The sequence below is a fragment of the Poeciliopsis prolifica genome, unplaced genomic scaffold (assembly GCF_027474105.1).
Source record: "Poeciliopsis prolifica strain line A6 unplaced genomic scaffold, Auburn_PproV2 SCAFFOLD038, whole genome shotgun sequence".
Taxonomy (NCBI): Eukaryota; Metazoa; Chordata; class Actinopteri; order Cyprinodontiformes; family Poeciliidae; genus Poeciliopsis; species Poeciliopsis prolifica.
Genome location: NW_026562413.1, coordinates 2,019,982 through 2,034,831, shown reverse-complemented (window position 1 = coordinate 2,034,831; position 14,850 = coordinate 2,019,982). Strand labels below are relative to the sequence as shown.

The 14,850-nt window shown below is 35.7% G+C and overlaps 2 protein-coding genes across 4 annotated transcripts; both read right to left on the bottom strand.

Moving 5' to 3' along the window:
- Nucleotides 1–2,716: 2,716 nt before the first annotated feature.
- On the bottom strand, nucleotides 2,717–13,218 carry dus3l (dihydrouridine synthase 3-like (S. cerevisiae)). 3 transcript variants are annotated; one of them, XM_055054038.1, is made up of 16 exons: nucleotides 13,197–13,218; nucleotides 8,842–8,959; nucleotides 7,800–8,070; nucleotides 7,351–7,702; nucleotides 6,449–6,519; nucleotides 6,258–6,353; nucleotides 6,093–6,134; nucleotides 5,278–5,430; nucleotides 5,081–5,197; nucleotides 4,622–4,687; nucleotides 4,397–4,507; nucleotides 3,986–4,082; nucleotides 3,786–3,861; nucleotides 3,356–3,544; nucleotides 3,026–3,154; nucleotides 2,717–2,947 (listed from the first exon to the last, which is right to left on the bottom strand). In XM_055054038.1, the coding sequence occupies exons 2-16, from the start codon at nucleotides 8,916–8,918 to the stop codon at nucleotides 2,875–2,877; spliced, it is 1,920 nt and encodes a 639-aa protein (XP_054910013.1). In that variant the 5' UTR covers nucleotides 8,919–8,959; nucleotides 13,197–13,218; the 3' UTR covers nucleotides 2,717–2,874. The 3 variants fall into 3 exon arrangements, with proteins under 3 accessions (XP_054910013.1, XP_054910010.1, XP_054910014.1); XM_055054035.1 differs by lacking the exon at nucleotides 13,197–13,218 and adding an exon at nucleotides 9,412–9,854; XM_055054039.1 differs by lacking the exons at nucleotides 2,717–2,947; nucleotides 13,197–13,218 and adding an exon at nucleotides 9,412–9,855 and having other exon boundaries at nucleotides 3,047–3,544.
- LOC129375145 (transcription termination factor 1, mitochondrial) lies at nucleotides 9,962–13,265 on the bottom strand. The gene is made up of 2 exons (XM_055054040.1): nucleotides 13,197–13,265; nucleotides 9,962–12,248 (listed from the first exon to the last, which is right to left on the bottom strand). The coding sequence occupies exon 2, from the start codon at nucleotides 12,241–12,243 to the stop codon at nucleotides 11,092–11,094; it is 1,152 nt and encodes a 383-aa protein (XP_054910015.1). The 5' UTR covers nucleotides 12,244–12,248; nucleotides 13,197–13,265; the 3' UTR covers nucleotides 9,962–11,091.
- Nucleotides 13,266–14,850: the final 1,585 nt, after the last annotated feature.

Sequence of the window (14,850 nt, the reverse complement as noted above, 5' to 3'; positions counted from 1 at the left end):
TGGCAGCTTCGACTGCAAAAACTGTTTTTTCCCTGAACAACAGACCCTTTTGTTAATTATCTAGATAATTAACATTATCTAGATAATATCTAACATAGATAATGTTAGATTATCTATGTTATAAAAACTAACAATATTTGCAGCAACTACAAAACCTTTTAAAATGAATTTATATTTCTTGTAGTTGGACCACTGAAAATAGACAGAATTAAACCCAATTGAATGTATTAATAATAAGAATAAGAAATAATAATAAATAAGGAAATAAAGAATATAAGGAAAATAATAAAATAAGGAATGAGAAATAACTAAGAACACTTAAAATATTGTCAATACTTATTTCAGTGACCAAAATAATGTGCTTAATGAGTTTGTAAATGTAGTCCTATATTTGCAGTATCAACAATATGCAATCTGTTGCCTAAATAAAATAGAATAGAACAGATGTAATCTTTATTGCCCCTAAGTAGTGATATTTAGACATGCCAGCAGCAAAGTGACAAGTAAGTCAAAGCATGCATATTCACACAAAATAAAACTATAACAGAAAGTAAGAAATACAAAATATTGTATTCCTAAACAAAAAGAAAATATCAAAGTGGTGATAAACGCTTTTCCATTGGTCCGATTTTTTATGTGAACAAAATCAAATATTCTGTCATTTTTAAACCAGAAATAAACTTACAATAACTCTTACACGCACCTCAAGCCGATTGAAGTTTTGTATATTTTTAATTTAGTAGTTAAACAAAAGACACGCAACTTCATTTATAAAGCAAAAGAGGTTTATTGAGCAAATTTATTGTACAAATTAAAAACAGCCACTCCCAATATGGCGGCGCCGTTGGCGCGTTGTGTGTTCTCCTCGCGTGGGGGGTTCTTGATCCTCTGGTTTCCGTTGGTTCCAGTTCAGCTGATGTCAGTCATTTATGCTGATGTCTGGGTGTGATTCTTTTCACGTGACGTAGATGCTTCCGGTTTGCTACTGACAGATAAAAATTTAAAGTAAAAACGTACAGCAGCATGCAAATAACAGGTGTAGCCTATGTCGGCTCCTTTAATTAAATAGAACAACTGTTATAGATTATGGCTGGTGTAGACCAATTATTCAAAAACAATAGTCATTAAAATGTGTGCTTGCTTAGATGTTATTCAATTAAAGCAATATCTTCTCATTTAACATGTTTATGTTTCTGCAAAAACTTGCAGAAGAAAATCATCATAAAGTAGAATATAGTCATTTGTAAAATCATTTAAACATAAAAACACCATAAAAAGGAAATATCACAAGTGTTCAAAAGTGATTAATGTGAAAGCCAGTGTATTGTCAGTCATCTACAGAAAGGCTTTTGATTGAAGAGTAAAAACTGTACCAAAAGGGTTTAGCTTCTGAAAGTCAGCAGAAAAGTTATTTAAGAAAAGACTTTATGAGCTCAATCCAGTTTTGAAACTTCATGGAAGTAGGCAGCCAGCATCTTGATTCCTTGAATGTAGTTTGATCTGGAGAATTTATATAAAGAACAAGATTTTAATTTAAAGAATAAAAACATAGCAGTTAATTTTATTTGATCTTTTCCATGTCTCCTTATGTATTTAGATAAACTATAAAATCTCGAACCTATTGATTTTTTCATTTTGTGAGTGAGCTCCGTCATCGGCGGATCCGATAGGAAGCAGCATGACGTTCCGGCCTGTCGCCTCCTGGAAGGTCAGAGTGACGGGAATGCTGCCGCCCTCACGGGTCAGGTCCGGCTCAACGCCAAAAACTTAAAACCAATAAAGCAAAAAAAAAAACAGGACCAAATAAATGAGGGAAGACATTCAATCAGTCATCTAAGATGTATCTACATTCTGATATTTAGACACAATAATTTATTTATATATCTGTGTACATTTTACTGCATGCTATTTTTATTTTTGTCCTGTTTGTTTTTTGTTGACATGGAAATACTCGAGTCTGCAGACTGGAAACAAAATCCACGCCCTGCATCAAACCTGTTCTCTGCTAGGCATATTTAACCTTTAAACAAGATCAGATATTTTTTACAGATGTCATCTTGACAGGTAAAAAGTCTGACAGTTTCTGCGTCCTATGTGCACAATAGAGCATTATCGAAGATTCTTCCTTCCATCAACTTCATAACCAAAACTGTTCTCTGCAAACTCAACTTATGAGCTCTTTATTTTTAATCTGCTGGTGTTTCAAAGACATCTACTCAGTTTTTTGTGATAGTATGCCATTTTTAATAACTACAATATTCTTATGTCGTACACATTTCTCCATTTAAAACAATATTTTATATTAACTTGAATATGCATGCTCCCATTTAACATTAGCTTCATATTCCCAAAGTAAATAAAACAATACTTCTAAGTTCAAACATTAAGAAAAAGATTTTACAAACCAAATATATTTGGGTAAGATCCACAAGAAGGACTCACATGTTAGTCCACAGCTGGGATTTGTAGCATTTTATTGAATTACTGCTACAATCAGACGATACATTTTACAAAAAAGACTTCCTTTTTGGGAAAAAAGGAAGTCCTGTTACTAAAAAAAACCCCAAACATGACTGATCCCATGTGACAGACACCAACCATGAACTGAAAGTAAAAAAACGGTACAAGAGAATCATCAGGGATTGTTGTGTCTTTGTCCTTATGTAAAATATTTTCATTCTAAATGCCACTGAAAAGAAAACAACCACTCCTTAAGTGTGTTTTGAATGACTCCTTTATTCTGCTTCACAAAGCAACTTAAACAGGATTTGCAAGTCATCTTGGAATTTATAAAACATTTTTTCCATAATATGTTTTTTTTTAAACAAAAACAAACAATAAACAGACTCTTCTAGTCACATCACTCAAAGAAAATCACTTGTAGGAATTTGCTTTGTGCTTGGGTAAAAAGTTGAAATTCTTCGGGACAGGTCCGAGGAGCATTTCACTGTAACGACGATGCAGAAGATTTTTCATTACAATTTAACAATAAGAACTTCACTTAATTAAATGCTCTGGCTCTTACCTGATCCTGATCCAGTCGTCAACATTTTGACTGGCCATCAGGGACTCCAAGAAGTTCCTCCCCATGTAATATGGCGGCCGCTCATTGATCTTCTGAGGAACTCGTTCCAACAAGCCAACGGGAATATATCTATATAAAAAACACAGCACTTCATACTTAAGGATTAATATGTTTAAGTACACGTCAACCAATGTGAACCTACCATCACATAATGGAAATTTTATCATGATTGTTTCACTGGGATACTAGGCATGAATATCAATGTTCAATGGAAGTGAAAAAATTGATATTTTTTAAAAGTATGATGATGATGATGATGTTGTTACAGGCCTGCACATGAAGGAGAGCCACTCCAGGAGGAAGTTTCGGGTCTTTTCGACGCCCCGAGTGTCGGAGCCCCAGTGCTCCAGCCCAAAGTTGGTGAAGTCCCTGAGGATGTCCAGCCGCTCGCTGGACGAGACGTCCCAGTGTCGGCTCTCCTTTATCTCCGTGAAGATCCAAGGCTTGATTAGGGCACCCCTTAGAAAAACAATACAACATTCAACAAAATAATGCAACAATTATGAAGAATATTTAAATCTAAATTATGTTTTAGTTTAAACTACTTTCTCTTTTAAATCCAATGGAAGCAGTAAAATAGATTTAAGTAATTCCAAATAAGTAAAAACTGTAAAACTGAAAGAGGTTTATGAGTTTCATCACAACTATAAATCCAGTGGCTCACATTACTTTCTACTTAAAGTATGTAAACAATTCGAACCTTGCAATCATGATGCCAGAAACACCGGTCTCTTTCGCTTTCACTGCGTCTTCATAAGACAGAATGTCTCCATTGCCTGGACCAACAAAAACAAGTTGCAGCAGTAAAACTACGTCCTTAAGCCTATAAAAGGTTTTACAGCCTTTATGTCAACACTCACATTCTTCCACCTTAGAAATGAAAAGGACAAATTGACGCACCAAAGAGTGGAACAGGGTCGGCCAGCTTGGCACATGTGCTGATGTAGTCCCAGTCGGCTAACTTTGTGTAGCGCTGCTCCCTGGATCGGCCATGCAGCTGCAAAACATCATCATCATACGTGATATGATGACGTCTATAAAAGTGACATCATCATAGAGGTGGACAAGGAAAACATGATGCATGAGAAGATTTTACAGATGAGGCGAAATCACTTGGGAATTTATAAAAATAAAATGTTCAATTGTCTACTGCTTAAAACTCTATTGAAAACAATTAACAGCAAATTTCTAATCAATTGCTAGTTTTTGAAATTCTTCTTACATGAGAATTTAGTAAAATTTCCCTTGTTTTAAGGTTTCTTCTCAGAACATGTCAAGTACACTTCTCCAGCCGTTTGAGACGAGACTCACCGTAATCATGGAGACGCCCCAGTTCTTCATTTCGCCGATGAGTTTGTGTGCGATGTTGGACTTCTCCTGAACACCGGTGCGGATCTTGACGGTTAAAGGGACGTCTAGGACCTTCAGGAAGACACGAGAACCACTTTAAGTTGTTCAATTTCTTAATGCCGTTAACTTTAAATCACAATTTCAAGCTACGCAGCAGCAAATACATAAAAAAAAAACTGTACTTACATAATTCATTCCTTTGATAATATGCTCAAATTTTCTGGTTCTGTTCATCAAGCCACATCCTCCACCCTGAAGCACAAACAAAACAGCCCTCACTGACGCAGAAACAGTTTAAGGTTTTGCCTCATAACTGCTTACAAATAAATAAATAAAAAACAACTGTGTGGAGTAACAACTGTGGATAAAACAGGAAATGTCAAGCCATCATTTTATTTCAGATATTTAAAACAAAAAAAAACTAATCAATAATCATTGAAAGTTTCCTCAGCCATATTGTCCAGCCCAGGTTCCTGCCACAACATGGCAGCTCTGGATGTTTAATTTGTGTTTGTTATGGGAAAATAAGGCTCGACAAGACCGGGCAGCGATTTTCAAAGTGAGAGAATAAAAAATGTTAACGCGAAAACGAAAAATCACAACAAACTAATGTGACAAGAAAAGAGAGGTTAAATAAGAGCTCACCTTCTTGTAGACCAGATCAATGGGGCATCCAGAGTTGATGTCCACAAAATCAACGTCGGTGTAGTTGTTGATAAGCTCCGCACACCGTGTCATGGTGTCAGGGAAACAGCCTTCAACCTGGAATAACGCCTCACACTTCAGCACCAGGTCCAGCCTCAGAAATCTGCACTTGAACTGCGAAGTGGAAAAAGCGTCACCTGAACACCAAACAGATCTTCGCTCTCATGCCTCTTCAGGAGGGCCCACTCCGACTGATGCCCCTGCAGCAGATTCGTGCACATGGCCATCTCCCCGCAGGTGATGTCTGCGCCGAAGCGCTTGCACACACGACGGAAAGGCAGATTCCCACACTGACAAGGCATAAAAAAAAGACAAAGTTGGATGTAAACAATATGGCGGTATAGTCAGGGCTTACACTTAAAATATGTTTAGATGCTATGTGACAGACTAAACACTATTAACATACATGTAGTTTTTAAACTATATTATAAGAATCTTAAAAGTGTGGAGTGCATTTATATTCAGGTTCCTAGGTTGATGCTTTTCACTGCAGTAACTTTTTCCCTGTTTCCATAATTAGAAAGGGTCCAAGAAAATTGTTTTTTGAATTTCTTGCCACTGATTCTCAATGAGCTTTACGTCTGGACTTTGACTAGGCCATTCCAACACATTAATATACTTCAATCTTTTTGTTTATGGTTGCTATTCATGGCAGATTACACTCTTTTTTAGCTTCGTACAAGCTAAAAAAGTGAAGCTAACTCTTACCACAGAAGAAACATGGTAAGAAACAGAAGAAACAATCCCACATCATGACACTGCCACCACCATGTCTTACTACAGGAATTGTAAACTATCAGAGGAAAGGAAGTACTAAACTTTTCTGACTTATTTGCAAGAATAATTGCACTCCACTACTTCGTGTTAGTCACATAAAATCCCAAAAAACACATTAAAGTTTTCAATTATAAAAAGTTTGAACAAAAATTAAACAAGCACTGTTTTTACTTACAGTTGTTAGAGGAGCAAGATAGAGCTTGTCTTGGAAGTCCACCTTGAACATAAAGACTCAAACTTTTAAAAATACTCCCAACTCTGCTGGTTTCTACTAGTACTCTTGGAAAAATTGTTATTTAATTAAAAGAAGAACTTTGGAGTGAATTTGACTGATATTTACCTTTTTCTTTTCACAGGGCCGCAGTTTGATAATGTCGGCATCAGTTAGTGGGCCTATAGTTTTTACTGGCGGTTGGATAACCGGACAAGTGGGCAGCTAGTTACAGAGCAAACATTTAAGTTTATACACCCTTAAAAATATAACAAATAAGACACTCAGTAGTAGGGGTAGTATAGAGTATAAGGCTGTACCGATTCCTCTGTAGAAACATGCTGAATTTCTTCTTTTGGCTCTGCAGATACCTCTGTTGTACAAACATCACCTGCATGATTAAAAAAAGGAATTGTTACATTTAAATTTGTTTATTTTTTACACGTTTGGATAAATCCATATTGTCAAGTTGATGCAACATTTGCTGTTTTGCAAAACGTTTTATTTCCTTTCAGTAAAAGGAACATGTCACTGAAATGAGTGTTTATCAATTATTTGATTAAGAAAATAAGTTTTAGTTTGTAACATTGGTTTGAGATTCATAATAATGTATTCTTTAAAGCCACTCCCTTAAATTGTGAGCTTAGGATGGTTTGGACTCTTGTTTTCCTTGCTCATGGAAAGAATTCCTGACCCTGGGTTGGTTTATAGCTGCAAATCCTTCAAAGAAGCTACTGCTGCCATTAACTATGTTTTATCTTCACACACACACAAAAAAAGTCATTCTCAGAAATACTGTTGCCATGAACTCTGTACACCTTTAATGTTTTTATTTCTAATTGAAAGAATTTCTAGTTTACTGTTTAACAAGCTGATTCTTATTCCTGGACTTTATGGTTGCCAAAGGCTGTCGTTCCTCACAACAAGTTTATTCAAAATGAGTAAGCATTTTGATACAAATGTCGGTTTTTCCTTAAAGAAATCGCTCTTTACCAATTATCTAATGGACTGAATTTGAATGCAATCTGTTTAATGCAGACTTTAGTGTTTATGGATTTATTGTAAAAAATCCAACATGTGTGTAAAACTTTAATGAAGCTGCTTATGTTTAATACAAAGTTGGGGAAACTGACAAGAAGGCTGATAATTTCTGTGAATGGCAGAAGCCATGACTTAATGAAGACTTTGTGACTCTGATAACAGAAACAATTCTGCGTCTTACCATTGCCCTGCTGTTCCTTTTTATCTTTGTTGTTGGAAAGCCTTTTCAGGTATTCCTCTGACTTTTTGAAGATGACAGAACGTTTCCTCAGGCGATACTGCAGATCTTTACTCAGGCTGTTCTTCACCAAAGTCCTTCCTTCGTAAGCTTCGACCAGCTCTGCCTTCTCCATGGTTTTAAAGTCAGCCGTAGTGTGCGCCTTGGCAAAGCGGCAGGCGAGCCCGTATTCACACTTTCCAAATGTGTCGTAGAGGTAACAACGTTCCCCGATGTCGGCAGGCTTATTGGCCAAGTACTCTGCGACATCATGGTAAAAGATGCATTTGTCCCCAAACTTACATTCACCGTTTTTCTAGGAATGGTTAAAAAAAGTCAAGAGAATAATCAACATTTACAGGAATCTGAAAGGATTGCATGCTGCAAAAAAAGAAGCAGGAAATACAATCTACCTGAATGACTGACATACACAGTCGCTTTTCTTCATAAGTGGTGGGTTTTATGTGTGGCCTCGACTTATTCTGACCTCGAAATCTTTTCTTATCCTGTTTTTCTACTTTCTTCACATCTTCAGGGTCCAGTTTGGGTTTTTTACATTCAGGTTCCTCCACAAAGGGAGCCTTTTTCTCTTGTTGCATCTCATTTTCAGCTGCTTTTTCTCCTTTGGAGCCCTGCCATTCTGAATCCAGAAAGCCATGAAATGCATCTTTGGTGGTGAGAAATCTGCAAACAAAAAAGTAATTTTTAATTTTTTTTAAATACTTCAAAAACAGATCCCAAAGCAATATTTAAAAAGATTTGTCAAGAATGCCAAAATACAAGCCAAAAACGTTTAATAAATCAATCACTTCACGAGTCTCTATGAGACTATAGATTGTTTATCTTAACTCTGATAATAAAAATAAAACATTTGCACTCAACAGAATGTGTGCAACTTCCCTTTAAGGACATTTCTTACATATTTTCCCAATAAAAATTTCATATTGTCTTAGACTGAAATTTCCAGCGTTCTCTATCCATTTTACCTCAAAGTCAAAGTGATGAATGGATCCATTAAAATGGATGGATGAATGGAACATTATGAAAATATAATAAGTTTCCTAATACCCCTATATTTATGTAGATTTCTAAGACATTTAAATCAAATTCCAGCCTGTAAAAATCTTTCACAGGCTTTATTGTGCTTTTTTTTGAGTGAGAAAAACAAAAGCAACAAGAACTTTTGTTGCATATTGAAAAATACCCAAATGCTACTGACAGTGCAGATACTTTCTGCATCCTGCATAAGTAGACAATGATAAAAAGATAACTGATTTGACAAAAGTAAAAACTTTCACTGACATTTCTGTTAGCTTCAACAAAGGCAGTGAGAAGTGCTGAGTTGAAGCATGAACTGCTATCATGTTGAAGCTGCTTCCATAAGATATGTTGTGATGCTCAGTCCTACCAGTTCAGCGCTCACTCTAGTGTCCAGTGTTGATGAACGCTACTTACTCTTGTTTGATGGCAGCTTCACCTTTCACAGCTACATGTGTTGCTGTTTCTGTGGCGTCTGCCGCTGATGCCTCCATCACTTGGTCAAAGACTCACTCACTATTCTTACTCAGAAATACTTTGATGAAAGATAAACAGATGAAGCAGAGTATAACTGAGTGTTCAATACAAAGAACATTACCAAACATTTGTGGTTTGTATATGTAATAATTGGAAATTTGTTTCATATGCCACTATTTTTATAAAGATTTTAGATTAGATTACACAGATTAGGCACTATTTACATGACTTTCAAAGGCATTTGGTTGTGAGAATGTGTGTGAAATTTCTTTAACCATGTATCATTGTGGTCAATCACATAAACAACCAAGATGAGCTCCAGCTTCTGACTATAGCACAAAAAATACAGTTCCAGTTTTTCTATTAAAAAAAATAAATGCCAACTTCAAATCAATGCCAACTCCTGAGATTTCAGGAGCCTTTTTAATGCAATATTTTCACGTAATTATGTGTATGTTCGCAGCATTTTTTAATTCCAGTTATCCTGGAGATTTGATTCGGATTATTTACCTTCAGTCTGAACACGTTTCACTTGCACCAGCTGTTCTTGGTTTCAGTAGCGAAGCTCCACTATATTATGTTGCACCTAAATGCAGTCAAAACTACTAAATCTTTACGAGTCAATTTGATAAGATCACCAGTCCACAAACTCTATCTCACCTGTTTCTTTATCAAGTTGTCAAAACAGTTACTGTAACATGAACTGCTCCAGCAGCAGTTAACTCAAAACTCTGCTAGCAAGCTAACCAGTTAAAGCGCGTTTTTCCGCAAGCTAGCTGCCAACTTACTGTTAAATAAAAAGCTTAATGTGCCTGGTTAGGAGCTGCAATAGGAAAGAAAATCTGTACAGATAACCTTGACTATCTAAATTCACTTTCTAACAAGCAAACCGTGCAGTTAAATCTCACCACCTTGTGGTAAGCGATGTGCATCAGTTTAATTATTCCCGGAGAAAAAGTCTAAACATTGGTTCCGCATGGAGATCTCCAACAATGTGTCAATTTTGCAAAGTATTTTTAAGTAAATGTCGAACATAAATGAAATGAGTTAGCATACAAAGTGCATGTCTTTATACTTTAATACAGAAATAAACAGACATAATAAACATGATCTATTGTTAAGCATTACTTCATGTTCAACAGCTAAAAGCACCTGAAACGATTTAAATAAAGCTACAGATTATGTATTTCTTTGGGCAAAGTCAAAAATTTCAAATGGTTAGAGCTTCTCATGTGTGCACAGATCATTACAACAGTGGTGCGTAGGAATTAACTGAATCTTTGAGGGAGCGTTTACCTGTCAAACATGGCAACCTCTTTTTTTCTTACAATTAAAAATGACTCCTATAGAGACAAAGAAATTACTGACACATTAATTTGTGAATGAAATGTTACAGAATAATCATGAAAACCCTATTGAATACAGTGTAATAATGCAATAAAATGCACCAAATAAAGAAATGTGTGACTGAATAACAGATAAAATGTTTAGAAATCTCCACAAATAGAGTATCTGCCAAATTTAGGAGTGGCAGGTTAGTAGTTTTTTGTTTGTTTGTTTGTTTAGGATTTAGATTTGGGGACTGAGATGGCTTTGGGTAAAAGCGTACTCTGTGTATGGTGAAACATTTCTGCGTTATTTTGGATCATTGGCGGTTATTATAAAACCCAATTAAACTGTCTCGGTTTTATATAACTTAATATTTGGAAAACAAGTTTTTCTTGACATTTCTGCCAAACAAACAAACATGTGAGAGGCATCTAATGGTTGTCATGAAAACTTTGTAAGCTTACGATGCCACTTTTTGCTATGCTAAAAATTAGCCTTGAAGATATTTCTAGAACTTTATCATCTTCACTCAACCAGCCTCCTAACTAATAAAAACGGGCATCAGTGACGCATGTGATTTTAATCTTAGGAAATCAATAAACAAAAACTTTAAAAATATTGTTCAACTTATAAAAATACAGACATTGCTCTGATTAGCTTTACTTTAAAGTAATTGTTAAAAATAATTATTTATTTTATTCTCAAAATTAAATGCACAGACATTAGAGATTGAATTTTTATATATTTCTGAGTAAAATTATCCTACTGTACACAAGACTTTTTACATATCTTTACTAGGGGTGCAGATAAATGTAGCCGTACATGGACAGATATTTTTTATCACAGCAAAATCTGCTGCATTCACTCCTCAGAAATTGCAGAAAATTTTTCCACCTTTGCTTCAAATCGTTTCTTGCTGGAGTCCAGGATATTGATCCCATTTTTCTCAAAGTCATATCCAACTCTCTGCAGTGCCTTCAGTCGCTCTTTGATGTTCTGGATGCTGTAGTCCAGGACTTTTGGCTTCTCCAAAATTTGCTCAATGGTTATTCCTCCCTTTAGAAGACAGTCCAGTTTGGAGTTTATAGTGGCTGCGCTGATGTAGATAATCATGGGGTAGTTTAATACTAGTTTTTTGATGTCGCTGTTTTTGTAGCCTAGTAAGGACATCTTCTTCTCAAGGCTGTGGATGTTTTTCTTCAGATAGTCGCTGGAAAGGTCCAAAATATCTCCTCCATTTCCCTCCAAAAGTGCTAGCAGTTCGACATCACTTAACATCAGAGAGGTTTTTAGAGTGTTAATGTTGGTCCTGACTCTTTTAGTACTTTTGATTAGTATATACATGTTTTTAGATATTATACTTGTAGCAAATTGTTCAGGATTTTGTCCACCCAGCTCCAGACAGATGTCTTCAAGACACTCCACCATCTGCTTGTTCAGCTCCACAGTGTTGGAGATCGTCCTGGGTGCTGTGCTCAGCAGCCGATGAAGGTTTTTGGAGTTTAATCCCAATGAGATCAAGAAAGCAATGTTCTTCTTCAAGGCCTCGTTGTCACTAGAACGGAAAAAAGACTCCGGTGAACGCTCCAGGATGCTCAAGATCTCAGCGTCTGTGTTGAAGACGCTTCTCCACAGCTGCCAGCGTTCCTTCAAGTGATCAAGTGACCGGGTGATGGCGCGGGGAAAACGGGACACGATGCTGGCGATTACTTTGTGACTGGCGCCTTTTTCTTGCAGGAACTGAGCGAGGCCCATCTCGTTGGTGAAGGACCTTCGGAGAACACCTGGCTGACGCTGGCGCGCCATCTTTAAGTCCACTCCCAACACATTTAAGTTCGCAAGTAGAGATTTATTCTCTGTGTCTGTTTTCAGCTTTGGGTCATTACCGCCACTGCAATGCCTCCAGGTGATGCAGTTTGATGCTAGCTGTAGCGGTGAACGCCTAAAGCTCTTCTGCAGATTGAGTGAACGATGGATACGAATAAGGGCTCTTATACCAGAAACTGCAGCCATATTTCCTAAAAGGAACCAGAGATCCATTTAAAAGAAACAAAACAATATATGTTATAGCATTTCTTTGGTTAGAAATGATACAAAATAAACAGTAATCTAAATAAGTAAGTCATAATAAAGTGACTTGTTTATTTCAATGTTCTGGTCCTTGAGCAATTTTAATTTCCCTAAGATTCAAATCTATTTTTGTGCATTAACAGTAACTAAAGAAAAATTACATTTACTTTCCAAATATTGTGAAAAAGTCAATCTAGAACTTTTTCACATTCTGTCACATCACAAACTCAAACTTATTGGGATTCTACTGTATGTTATAAGCCGACACAGCAGTACATTGCTTTGAAGTGAAAGAAAACTTATACATGAATTCTCTCAAACTTTTCCAAAGAGTAGTATTTTCAATCAGCCTTCTGGTACGACATAAACCCAAAATACATCCAGCTGAACCTGCTGCAAAAGTTGAAGGGTGGGAATATGAATATTTATTGAAAAACTGTTTAAATATGTATGTCTGACTTTTAGTAAGAAAAAGGGAAATACAAATAAGCATTAGTTTTACTTTTACTCTATCAACAACTTATGTTAAATTATGATATCACAATAATAATGTATTATTGTTATCTTTAAGATGTTGTACAAATTTTATTTAGAGTCTGGAAAATTTACTTCCTAGAAGTGACATGCACACAGCATCTACCCAATCACAAAATGGGATTCACTGAAACCAGAAAAGCTAATCTAACGTGAAATTCTGGTGAAGAAAAGTTTTTTCACGTCTTATTCAAACATCTGAATTTAAAACCACATTTGGTAAAAGTTAAATTCAAAACAACACCGTCGATTTGCTACGAGCATGAGAGTAATTTAAGCCTAATTGATATGATGGGAAAGCCTATATTTAGCAAAAACACTTGAAAGTCTTCCTTTAGTGTTAAAATTTAAAACAAACATACCATATTCCGTTTTTCGACTTTACTTTTCACGCTATACCTTTTGAACGTACCAGAGGAACCGAGAACTTGGATTAACTCTCGCGAGATCTTGAATTTGATGAGCGAGTGTATGGAAGCTGACGCCCTCTAGCGTTTCGGAGTTTAAACTTGTTTCCCAGTTTGTTGTTTTCGCCAGTAGGCAGCAGCAGAGGTCTTCATTTTAACGTGAACATGAACGTTCATAAAGAAAAAAAGGAACTCTGGGACACTTATGATGATTCTGTATTTAAGAACATTCAGACATGATGACGTTAACCATTGAAGTGAATTATTTTTAGATAAAAAAAAAATCTTTAAAAAGCACTGCAACATTTGCACTCATTTCATTTGTATAACACCTACAGAAAGCAGTGGGGAAAGAGGACTGAGGCCACTGAAAAAACATCTGATTTGTTCTCATATTTGTACCATATTTGCTACTTTTTAAAATATTTGACAGAAAACCACTCAATTAAGAAATTAGATTTTCACATACAACTTAGGAATGTTAAATAGTAACAGCTTTTAACATTCTACGTGTTTTTGTTTTTTTACAGTTCTCAAGCATCTTGTATATCTCTAGAATTTAAAATGTACGTTTTTTTTTTTTTTTTTTTTATTTGAACAAAATCAGTCCATCCCGCTTTATATGTGCTATTTTGCATATGTGCAATTTGTTTGAAACCTCACTTTTTCTTTTAATTTTCAATTAAATTTGCACTTTGATTTCACTCAAGCAACATCAAAGCCTCGGTTTTGGGCATTACTAGCTTGATTCATTTCAGCCACATGAGAAAGCATTGTGCTGCAGCTCGCAGCTGAAAAACCTATTGACTCGACTGCCTCTCTTACTGATGAGTCCCACCACTTATGAATATTTTACAGCACTGTGAAACATCGCTACATTATGTGTTCGCTTTGCTGCTCTGCTACTGAAGTGACCCATGTTTCAGTCACAACCTTTTCTGCACTGCCGGCCTAGAAAGCAGTATTTTGTTTTACGTGAACAGTTCAGACGGTGTCCATTATTATGAGAGATAACAGTGCTCCTTTCATGTTTTATATCAACTGGGAGCTCAATTATGATCTGCTTGCACATGTTGTAATACAAATTAAGCGCACTGGCTAACCTCAAGCTAAAACTAATGCTAGTTAGTTATTTTCTTTTGTGAAATTGGAAGCATTTGATGTAAACACTAAGAACAGCATTTTATTGATTTATGAGACAAAAGAAACATACAATTATCTAATGAAGATGTTTTTCTAATTTTTACTGACATGAAAAACTGCTGTTGAATATTCAGATATTAATATTCTAAATTTTACCCACCAAATGATTTGAACAAAATATTTCAAATTTGTTTACATTTTAAGCAACATTTTTTTTTACTAATATTATGTAAAAAATAATTTCTCTCCTAGTGGTTTAATATGTTTCTTACTTCCTCTGAAGCTCCTCTGACTTTTTTTTCTTTAAAGATATAAATTAGGTCACGCATAAATTTATGGGCAACATGGTTTTAATATTACATCAACTCCTGTCTTGATCCATTTGTTGTGGTCCTTTCTGCAAAGTTGCTTGTGTAACTGCAGACACAGAACACAACCGGAGCGACTGAATAATTCAAGAAGTGTC